The 12,051-nt window shown below is 40.4% G+C and overlaps 1 protein-coding gene across 7 annotated transcripts in view; it reads left to right on the forward strand.

The window, feature by feature from the left end:
* The first annotated feature begins 5,249 nt into the window (after nt 1–5,249).
* The window catches only part of eif4g1a (eukaryotic translation initiation factor 4 gamma, 1a), a 74,194-nt gene continuing 67,392 nt past the window's right edge, over nt 5,250–12,051 (forward strand). For 3 of the 7 annotated variants that reach the window (XM_062022601.1, XM_062022605.1, XM_062022604.1), the window contains exons 1-4: nt 5,250–5,679; nt 8,470–8,597; nt 8,688–8,774; nt 10,241–10,273. In XM_062022601.1, coding sequence (XP_061878585.1) covers nt 8,523–8,597; nt 8,688–8,774; nt 10,241–10,273 — 195 coding nt within the window. In that variant the 5' untranslated portion in view covers nt 5,250–5,679; nt 8,470–8,522. The remainder of the gene's footprint in view (nt 5,680–8,469; nt 8,598–8,687; nt 8,775–10,240; nt 10,274–12,051) is intronic. The other 4 variants (XM_062022606.1, XM_062022607.1, XM_062022602.1 and 1 more) reach the window with 3 other exon arrangements.

Here is a 12,051-nt window from a genome sequence, read left to right on the forward strand (position 1 = left end):
AAGGACTCCACCAAGTGTCTCCAAGACGTTCCTGCTGGGTCCAATTATGAGAAGTTCTTAGGAACAGGGTACATGAACGCCATGAACTCAATGAGGTTTGTACTGTTCCTCACGATATGGGATTGTGGTACAATCTTTAGGCAGATAACAATATTTGACTTCTTCAAATGATTTGTTTACCTGTGCACTTCCCATTGCTGCCAGTCAACAAAACTAGATGGTTCTTCAGTTGTCCCTCACTGACTCAAACTCTGAATCTTCTCCCATTTTCTCCACATGCAAATCAACAATACCTTTTGTTTTCACCCTGTTTGTGTGCCCTTGTGTGCATTATCCTTTCCATCCTTTGTAACTGAGCTACTGTGTGGAACCATTTCCCTTGTGGGTCATTAAAGTTTGTCTAAGTCTAAGTCTTAATGTCTACAAATAACTAAATGTTACTGGATTATCTGTTTTCTCAACCTGTATGTTATATATATCAAATGAAGCATTTCAAGGACTCATGGAGCCTTGTTTTGAAGCATACTAAAAGGTCAAACATAGAATGCATTTTCCACGATTTTTTCCCCACAATCCAAAATGAGTATAATGTAAATGGGTTAAACTTCAACCTTGAATTGGAGTCCTTAATCTCGTTATATGCAAATATAATGACAATAAAGTCCATTCCATTAAAACAGCTGACTTGACTCTACATTACTTTGTCCTGGAATATATGAATTGACCTGTCAGATGACAAAATAAATGGCCATCAATCTCAATCAATCAAGTTTTATTCATATAGCCCTTTATTAGAGACGCCTCAAAGGGATTCACAAACTCACGACATCCGCTAATCTAAACCCACATCCAGGCAAAGAAAAACTAAAAAAAACAAAAAACCTCCAGATGGGAAAAAGAAGAAACTTTGAGAAGGGATCGCAGATGTAGCAATCCTCCTTCCAGGGAAACCGGCTGCAATGGATGTCAAGTGGGTACAGTTATTGAAATGGTAAATGAATATTGTTAAATGTATTGTTACATAGATAAAGTGGGAGTCCAGTCCACAGGGAAACCAACAGATAGTCATAGAGGTAGGGTATCTTCTTCCAGGCTCATCCAGTCAGTGATCCATCTCGGGTTACAATTCGGGTCAGTTAACATCTCCTTCAAACTAGTCCTTCCCCTGAAATGAACCAAGGCCACATGGTATCCTCTCTCCAGACAGGAAATAACCGAGAAGTGGCAGATCACATGGTCTACAAAGGGGTCTATTTGAAGGACAACGTGTATATAAATGAGTTTTAAGGCAGGATTTGAATGCTTCAACAGAGGTAGCATCTCTAACTGTTGCTGGTAGAATATGCCAAGATACTGGAGCAGTGGTTCTCAAACTTTTTTCACCAAGTTCCACCTCATAAAACACTTGGCTTTACAAGTATCACCAAAATGTCCAACTTTAACTGGTTTATGATCTTGAACAGGGGTGTCAAACTCATTTTAGATCGGGGGCCACATGGAGAAAAATCTACTCCCAAGTGTGCCTGACTGGTAAAATCACGGCTCGATAACTTAAAAATAAGGACAACTTCAGATTGAACAAACACATTCTGAAAATGTACAAATCATAATGTTGTTGTTTTTTTTTTTTAACACTTACATGTTGCGGTTAATAATTTATTTGTCGTTATTTATATTTACTGAATAAATTATCAATCAATCAATGTGATCATGTTCATCAGTCAACTCATTGGTGTTAATTTTCAATCTATTAAGATAAAAATGTTTTTGTCAAAATCAAATTACAGGATGTTATTTATGTAGTTTGTTTATTTTCCTCGACTGATGTACATCATGTGGTTTATTTTGTACATATGTAGCATTATCTACAAAGATACAAAGAATTGCTTTTGCGACATCCAGTGGACACATTTAGAACAGCTGTTTCTTTCATTCAAAAATTTCAGGTTAATTTTTATACTTAGCAAACTCATCCCGCGGGCCGGATTAAACCTGATCACAGGCCTGATCCGGCCCTCGGGCCGTACGTTTGACACTCCTGATCCAGAACAAAGTTCGACGAGGAAGCAACATTGGCGCGCAAGCTCGTGATCACGGTGCCGCTATAAATAGTTAATCTGCGTTAGCGCTTATAATAACCATATCACTAATACTTGGTTAATATTCAAGTCACGAAATGTAAATAGAATATTGTTGGCGGTTTTGGATTTTTTTTGTTGGGTTCTATGGACCAAATAGAGGACCTCCCAATGTCACCGCTGTAAGCGTACTTTTATTTACGTTTATTTAAGAGTTAGAATGCTTTTTTTTTTTAATCCATCGGTCAACAGGTCTTTCATAATGATTGTGAACGATAGGAAAAAAATCCCCCAAAAAGTACAGTTCGGGTTTTATTACTTAGACTTCATTTTATTGTCATTAAAATTTGAACTTTACAGTACAGATAAGAACGAAATTTTGTTGCATTATCTCGTTGTAGTGCATAATAAAAGAGCAATAAGGTGCAGATATAAATAAATAGATTACTGTACAGATAAATATCTTGCACTTATTGCATATGCATCCACGTTTATGGATGTATTGTCTTTATATTCCAGCGAGTTAATCCGTTTTTGGGGGGAATTGAGTGGATTATTATGATGCGTTCAAGAGTGGCTCGGCTTCCTAAAAAGTATAATTGACCGATACTCACATGAGTAACAATTGAGCATCACTTACTCTCAGAAAGTATTTGTATACCAATCAATAAATTTTAAAAAAGTGCACGTGTCACTTCCAGTGCTTTTTGGGGTGTTTTAGTTACTGTTACTTTAAATACAGTTTTGTGTGCTGCAACACCCACGGGTAGTGTAAAATTGAACTGATCCATCCATGTCAAGTGTTATGTAATGTTATGTAATCATTTTGTAAAAATGAAGTGCTGTAATGAAATTCTGTAGTTACTAATTGTGTGAATGCACATATGGTTTTTAAACATCTTCTTCTTCTACAGATTTTGGTGCGCTTTACCTTCCGCATTTTTCATCCGATTCAAACCGTTCCAACTTCAAACTGCTCAGCTTATTCGGGAGTCGCGGGCTTTCCCTTGACAAATTCCAAAAATTCCCAGATTTCCCAGAATTTCAGGTTTTCCGGGACATTTTTCCCTATTCAAAATGAAATGGCCATTTTTCAAGGTTCCACCTTTTTGACACTTTTTAAACGATTCAAACCATTCCACCTTCAACACATTCCACCATCCTGGAAATTCAAACTACCCTTTTCCAAGTTCTAAAAAATTCCAGTATTTTCCAGAATTCCTGGTTTTCCAAAGCCCTATTTCCACCCTTTTGTCTAGCGACTGCTCCTTCCACATTTTTCAACCCAGTTCAACCGTTCCACCGTCAAAACATTCCTCTTAATTAGTAAAAAAAAAACGAAGTTGTTTTTTGAACTGGAAATTCCAGGAATTCCGTAATACTATTACTCAATTCAACATGTTACTACTTCAACATTTCTCGACCGATATGAACAATTCCAACACCAAATATTTCAACTCATTCAAGCTTTTTTTTTTACCATTTAAAAAAAAAAATCCGCTTTTACCGAAAGTCCCAATTTTTTGGGAAATTCCCATTGAAATTAATGGGACATTCTTCAAAGTTCCACAACTCCCACATTTTTCATCTGATTCAAACCGTTTCAACTTCAAAATATTCAGCTTGTTCAGGAATTGTGTGCTCTCCTACAACAATTAGTCATTTTGAAGTTAGACTTCAGCATTGGAGCATTCACACGCAATTCCCAAGTAGTTACATGTTAAAATTGTTAAATGACCAGTATTTGTTGTTGGTTTTATTTGGGTAAAAACATACAGAAAATAATGCAATAATAATGCATGTAATTGGTATTGAGTGAATGAATAATGGTTTCACTGTAAAGCACGTTGGGTATTTGAAATATGAAAAAGCGTGGAAGTTATCTCCCATGAATTGATTAACGTGGACCCCGACTTAAAAAAGTTGAAAAACTTATTCGGGTGTTACCATTTAGTGGTCAATTGTACGGAATATATACTGTACTGTGCAATCTACTAATACGGGGCGGTATGGCTCGGTTGGTAGAGCGGCCGTGCCAGCAACTTGAGGGTTCGATCCCCGCTTCTGCCCATCCTAGTCACTGCCGTTGTGTCCTTGGGCAAGACACTTTACCCACCTGCTCCCAGTGCCACCCACACTGGTTTAAATTAGGGATGTCCGATAATGGCTTTTTTGCCGATATCCGATATTCCGATATTGTCCAACTCTTAATTACCGATACCGATATAAACCGATACCAATATATACAGTCGTGGAATTAACACATTATTATGCCTAATTTGGACAACCAGGTATGGTGAAGATATAGGTCCTTTTAAAAAAAATAATAATAATAAGATAAATAAATTAAAAACATTTTCTTGAATAAAAAAGAAAGTAAAACAATATAAATACAGTTACATAGAAACTAGTAATTAATGAAAATGAGTACAATTAACTGTTAAAGGTTAGTACTATTAGTGCACCAGCAGCACACACAATCATGTGTGCTTACGGACTGTATTGATATATATTGATATATAATGTAGGAACCAGAATATTAATAACAGAAAGAAACAACCCTTTTGTGTGAATGAGTGTGAATGAGTGTAAATGGGGGAGGGAGGTTTTTTGGGTTGGTGCACTAATTGTAAGTGTATCTTGTGTTTTTTATGTTGACTTAATAAAAAAATAAAAAATAAAAAATATATATTAAAAAAAACGATACTGATAATTTAAAAAAAACGATACCGATCATTTCCGATATTACATTTTAAAGCATTTATCGGACATCCATCCATCCATTTTCTACAGCTTGTCCCTTTTTGGGATCGCGGGGGGTCGCTGGAGCCTATCTCAGCTGCATTCGGGCGGAAGGCGGGGTACACCCTGGACAAGTCGCCATCTCATCACAGGGCATATCGGACATCTCTAGTTTAAATGTAACTTAGATATTGGGTTTCACTATGTAAAGCGCTTTGAGTCTCTAGAGAAAAGCGCTATATAAATATAATTCACTTCACTTCACTACTGTACTGTGCAATCTACTAACAAAAGTCTCAATCTATCAATAAATCCCTTCTTATTATCATTACTATTTAGAGCTATTCCGTCACAAACAGACGAGAAAACAACGTCTCGTTCACTTTTAAGAGCCGAATCTAAACGCCGGATCCTTCGCGAACGACCCATTACTAGCTAGGAGGCGCACCGGCTCCCCAGCTCGAAACATCGCGCTACAATGGCGTCTCTCTGAGTCCCTTCACACGGTTGTTGTGTACATACCTAACCGGGAATCCGTCACCATCTACGCCCTGATAATGGACCTCCGGTCCAGAGGCTTTTTTCGGGGCCATCGGAACTACCAATAGTACTCGGAAAGTACGAAATTAATTGATTTGAGTCCTGTCGTTTTCCACGCCCGGGGATTTAATCCAGTGACAGGAGTAGCACCCTCCGCATCTGCCGGTTAGCTAACCAGCTAGCTCAGTAGCCAAGAAGGGCATCTGTTTCCTCTCGGGGTAAAAGGGCAGAGGAGCGGCAATACTATATCTAAAAAAAGGACCGGTGAGGAGTGGAATCCCCGAGTTAGCATCCAACAGCATCGTCACGTTGTATCCTGGTAAGAAGAGAATGGAAATGAAGATCCGAATGCTAGCCGGGCTTCATTTTGTCTTCAGGACATGCTAGCTGCTGTTAGCTTACTTTGAGCAGGCCATGCCGGCTTGCCCGCTTTGCATAGCTAACTAGTCAGCAAATGTTTATCATGATAATTCTGAAATTCCGAAACATAACAAGTTATACTTCTGCTTCATGCTATTCACCCTCTTAATTTGTGCTTGTGGATTTATGAACGAATCGTTACAGCCTTCGTGCTAATCTTCAGCTGGTTTCCACCCTTTTAGGCTTCACGTTAGCCACTCTGGTGGAGTTTCTGCGGCGATATTTATTACGTAACTGGCAGCTGACTGACTTTTTGTGGTAATATATTAATTAAACACTCTATATATTCTAGTAATTCACGTCTAAATTATTATTCGGTTTAAAATGGACCTGTTTCCTGGCCTGGGTGGCCTGTGGAACTGGCTGGGCCTGTAATTAAACACATCTCAGAGTTGGGCTAACGTTGACCCCCAATAGTTTCACTTCCGTCGAACGGAATGTCGTAAACCTGCCCTTGAAATTGTTTAGTAAAAAAAAAAAAAAGGTCAACACTAGCTCCTTATTAAACACTTTCCGGCTACATTAAATTGGGGCACTTCGACCGGCCACGTAGCTTACCTAAGCAAAATGTCTCTTGACGGTGGGACACGTATCATTACACGGCTGCTCATTTCCCCTATTGTTTCCCCAAATAATGTCGACTTTTTGTGGATGACTATTCGCATTTTGTCCGGCACTTTTCCATGGCTATCATGTCAGCTCATGAGTCGGAACAACTTTGGAATATCAAACCGCGAGCAGTAGTTTCCTGGTAAAAAAGAAAGAAAAAAGCATGGCGTTAGCTAACTCGCTAGTTAGCATGACTGCAGGTGGATGATGTATTCGTTTAGCAACTCTTTTAGACAATATGGCTTTTTTGGTTGTTTTTTCCAGTTAAGTGACACAGAAGTGGTGGGTGTTGTTGCGCATGACGCACAGCACAGGCAGTGTCACTGACGCTGAGTGAACTTTGACCTCAAGTATCCATTTTCTCAAATTCTCCGCCAGACCGCATTGGTGACAAACTACACACACTTTTATTATTTTATTTATTTATTTTTACTGCAGCACAGTGGAACGGGGGTTAGTGCATGTGTTCAATCCCGGGCTCGGGATCTTTCTGTGTGGAGTTTGCATGTTCTCCCTGTGACTGTGTAGGTGTTCCCTCCGGGTACTCCGGCTTCCTACCACCTCTAAAAACATGCATGATAGGTTGATTGGCAACACTAAATTGGCCCTAGTGTGTGAATGTGAGTATGAATGTTGTCTGTCTATCGGTGTTGGCCCTGCGATGAGGTGGCGACTTGTCCAGGGTATACCCCGCCTTCCGCCCGAGTGCAGCTGAGATAGGCTCCAGCACCCCCCGCGACCCTGAAAGAGACAAGTCGTAAAAAATGGATGGATGGATAGATTTTTAATGCTTGCTTATCTTAGAAAGTGCCGTCTTGTTACACTGCCTACCGAAGCACTTGATGAAGTGGGGGCCACAACTAATGCAATACCTTATATTGGATGAGGGTAAAAAGTCATTTAGGTAATGACTTGTAAAGTGTATTCTTAAAAGCCATGCACTCATCATATGGCACACAAACTAATAAGTAAGTAAGTACATTTTATTTATAAAGCGCTTTTCACAGAAAAAATCACAAAACGCTGTACAAAACATAGGTGAAGTTAAACAATTCAATTAAAACAGGGGCAACATCATAAAAAGGATACAAATTGGATTAAAAATGCCAGGTAAAAGGTAATTAAAAGCTTTACTAAAAAGATACGTTTTCAAATGTTTCCTAAAAGTGTCAACACAGTCAAGATCCCGGAGGGACTGGTGCAAGTTGTTCCAGAGTCTGGGAGCTATAGCCTGGAATGCCAGGTCTCCACAGGTTTTAAAACAAGTTTTTGGGATCTTTAGAAGACCCTGGCCTGAAGACCGGAGGCTGCGCCCTGAGGAGTAGGGACATAGGAAATCAGTGATGTACTGAGGGGCCGCACCATGCAACGCACGGAATGTCAGGACTATTAAAATTTTAAACACAATGTGGAATTTAAATGGAAGCCAATGAAGACTGGATAAAATGGGGGTGATATGGGCTGTTCTGGGTGCACTTGTCAAAAGTCTGGCAGCTGCATTTTGTACAGTCTGAAGTCTCTTAAGCGTTGACTTGTTGAAGAGAGTGAAGAGAGAATTGCAAAAGTCAATGCGAGACGAAATGAACGCATGAATGATCATTTCGAGATTCAATTTTGACAACAAATTTCTCTCTTTAGAAATATTTCTGAGATGATAAAAACAGTTTTTGGTCAGTTGACGACAGTGACCTTCCAAAAACATTGATTGATCAAACACAACCCCAAGGTTTCTGAGGCTGCTTTTAACAGATGCACCCACAGCAGAAGGGAGTTCTTGATCAGGGGGATCTTTTTATCCGGAGCAATTATCAGAGTTTCCGTTTTGTTTGAATTTATCTGGAGGAAATTTGAAGACCACCAGTTTTTATTACAGGATACACACTCAAAGAACTCAGATAAAAAGTGAAACTCTTAAGTGAGCATAGGAGGAGGAGGTGTTATCATAGGCGAAACTGCAGACCACACCCTTACTTACTGTCAGACAAGATTGTGTGTGACTTCATTCAAAAGTGAGTTTGATAACATTAACATTTTGCTCGTTGCTGATTGGACCTCTTTTTTTCTATTGTCTCTTTTCAAGTAAAGGCTGGCACCACATCGCCACCCTAATGCAGAACCACAAAAGAACGTGAAATGAATAAACCACCGCAGCCTATAACGGGATCCACCTCTGTCCCAAACCCTTCCCCCTCCCCTGGATTAACACAGGTAAGAGACACACTGCGCCGTTGTGAAAGGAGTGATTTTTAAGGAGACGAAGACAGGGAAGAAATGTCAACACTTTATTCCCATTTTTAGGCGTCCTACGCACCTGGACAGCCTCAATCACTTGTTTTTGCCACACAGCCACCCCCACAAATGACCTCTGCACCGCAGCCAAGACAGGTATAGTTCATCACATGCTTCCTTAAAGGCCTACTGAAATGATTTTTTAAAATTTAAACGGGAATAGCAGATCCATTCTATGTGTCATACTTGATCATTTCGCGATATTGCCATATTTTTGCTGAAAGGATTTAGTAGAGAAAATCGACGATAAAGTTCGCAACTTTTGCTCGCTGATAAAAAAAAAGCCTTGCCTGTACCGGAAGTAGCGTGACGTCACAGGAGCTAGTATTCCTCACAATTCCCCATTGTTTACAATGGAGCGAGAGAGATTTGGACAGAGAAAGTGACGATTACCCCATTAATTTGAGCGAGGATGTAAGATTCGTAGATGAGGAACGTTACAGTGAAGGACTTGAGAGGCAGTGATGGACGTATCTTTTTTCGCTCTGACCGTAACTTAGGTACAAGCTGGCTCATTGGATTCCACACTCTCCTTTTTCTATTGTGGATCACGGATTTGTATTTTAAACCACCTCGGATACTATATCCTCTTGAAAATGAGAGTCGAGAACGCGAAATGGACATTCAGTGCCTTTTATCTCCACGACAATACATCGGCGAAATGCTTTAGCTACGAGCTAACGTGATAGCATCGTGCTTTAACTGCATATAGAAACAAAAAAAATAAACCCCTGACTGGAAGGATCGATAGAAAATCAACAATACTATTAAACCGTGGACATGTAAATACACGGTTAATGCTTTCCAGGCTGGCGAAGGTTAACAATGCTGTGCTAACGACGCCATTGAAGCTAACTTAGCAACCGGACCGCACAGAGCTATGCTAAAAACATTAGCTCTCCACCTACGCCAGCCAGCCCTCATCTGCTCATCAACACCCGTGCTCACCTGCGTTCCAGCGATCGGCAGAAGGACTAAGGACTTCACCCGATGCGTTTGGCGGCCCGGAGACGTAGGAAGTCAAGGTGAGGTCGGCGGCTAGCGCGTCTGCTCTCCAACAAAGTCCTCCTGGTTGTGTTGCTGTAGTCCGCTGCTAATACACCGATCCCACCTACAACTGTCTTCTTTGCAGCCTTCATTGTTCATTAAACAAATTGCAAAAGATGTCCAGAATACTGTGGAATTATGAAATGAAAACAGAGCTTTTTGTATAGGATTCTACAGGGTACCATAACTTCCGTTACTCTGACTTCGTCACGCGCATACGTCATCATACCGCGACGTTTCAGACGGATATTTCCCGGGAAATTTTAAATGTCACTTTATAAGTTAACCCGGCCGTATTGGCATGTGTTGCAATGTTAAGATTTCATCATTGATATATAAACTATCAGACTGCGTGGTCGGTAGTAGTGGGTTTCAGTAGGCCTTTAAAGTCTTGCTGTTCCCAACTCGGTTTCAGCCTTGGGTGTTCAAGCTAAATGTGTGTGCATGTCGTTGCCATGTCTCCCCCCCCCCCCCCCCAATCTTGACTGCTTTCCTCTGTTTTGCTGTTCTCCCAGTTTGCAGCAGGGCCCCGTACGTTACACCAACAGGTACTAACACTACCCCACAGTTACATTCTCCGTCCAGTGTCTCCTTTAGCACATTGCATGTTGTAGCTGAAAATGCTATAGTGGGAATATTAGACACATGTCCGCTTTCTCACCAATTGGCTGGACATGTTCATTCATTGGTATAACCTGTTCAGATCCTGCCGACAAATTTTGTTCTTAGGCAGCGCTAACGTTGGATCTTGTAATTTATTCTATAGCGTGATGACACTAATCTGAGCCTCATTACATCAAGTTTGTTACTTGAAGTAATGATGCATTTTCCCTCCAAAAATTATCATTCAGAAAATCCAAGAGGGCCACATTTCCAACCTCAAATAATGAAATTGTATCAGATTTACATCAGTTTCAGGCTGGTCAAACAAAGCTTGCCTTAGTACAAATACCTTTGGGGCAAAATATTTATTTTGCACATCCTCTTCGATAAAATAAATAAGAATATATAATTCAAGGTAGAAAATAAAAATCACTGTGGGGGAAAAAAACAGCCTTTCTGTTGTGTGAGTTTGAGTTGGGGGAATCGACCAACAAACTAAGGTTCCTAATGGTGCTAGGCTTGGGACAATATTCGATAAGTCAATTAACCAAACGATAAACAAAAAATTAAGTTGGTACGTTTCCCGCCGTCAAAACATTGTCATGTGCATGCGGGTTTATGGGCTTCAAGAGCATTCAAGCTTTTCATCGGTTTCAGCGACTGTGTGTTTGTGTCATAGCAGAATGGGGGGAATCCTGAGTGTATTTGACTCTTTGGGGTCGCTAGCATCACACAGTGCAACAAGTTAGCTAGTGACCAACACTTGTACAGGTAAAGTTCCATATACCCGATCCGATACAAAGCGATGTTCTAAAAAACGTGGTCGTGCCATGGACCCAGAATTTTCGCCTGTTTTTGCCCACCAGAGTCAACGGTGTTGTTTTTCACCAAATTATCGACTATCAATACAGTATCGACCTAGTGCCCGTCCCATTCTGTGACACGGGATCACAATCCACCATTCACGTCACGTCCCGTGGGGGGCTATACACCAAACATCATTGTTACCGTCATCAACCCTCGCCATTGGCCGGCAGTGACGTGAAGCAGATGCGACAAATGTTTGTTTCCTTTGAAGATGCTGTCCGTGTTTGGCTTTGCTGGACTCTGTTTTTTCTTCCCCCTGTTTACATAAAAAAGAAAACAACTTTTTTGTCGTTTCTGAAGCGTATCATTGACCCGTGTCTCTTTTGGAAAATGCCTTCTTACAACTGGACAAGACAGGATTATTAGGCCCGGTCAGATATTTGAGAAGTCAGTTAACCAACGATAAATGAAAATTAAGTCGGTAAGTTTTCCAACATCAATAAACCTCATTCACGCTTTTCGTTGCTTCCAGCAGCTACATGCGTTTTTACCATAGTGGAATTAAAGGCCTACTGAAACCCACTACTACCGACCACGCAGTCTGATAGTTTATATATCAATGATGAAATCTTAACATTGCAACACATGCCAATACTGCCGGGTTAACTTATAAAGTGCAATTTTAAATTTCCCGGGAAATATCCGGCTGAAAACGTCTCGGTATGATGACGTTTGCGCATGACGTCACGGATTGTAGCAGACATTTTGGAACAGCACGGTGGCCAGCTTAAGTCGTCTGTTTTCATCGCAAAATTCCACAGTATTATGGACATCTGTGTTGGTGAATCTTTTGCAATTTGTTTAATGAACAATGGAGACAGCAAAGAAGAAAGCTGTAGGTGGGATCGGTGTATTA

The sequence above is a fragment of the Entelurus aequoreus genome, linkage group LG16 (genome assembly GCF_033978785.1).
Source record: "Entelurus aequoreus isolate RoL-2023_Sb linkage group LG16, RoL_Eaeq_v1.1, whole genome shotgun sequence".
Taxonomy (NCBI): domain Eukaryota; kingdom Metazoa; phylum Chordata; class Actinopteri; order Syngnathiformes; family Syngnathidae; genus Entelurus; species Entelurus aequoreus.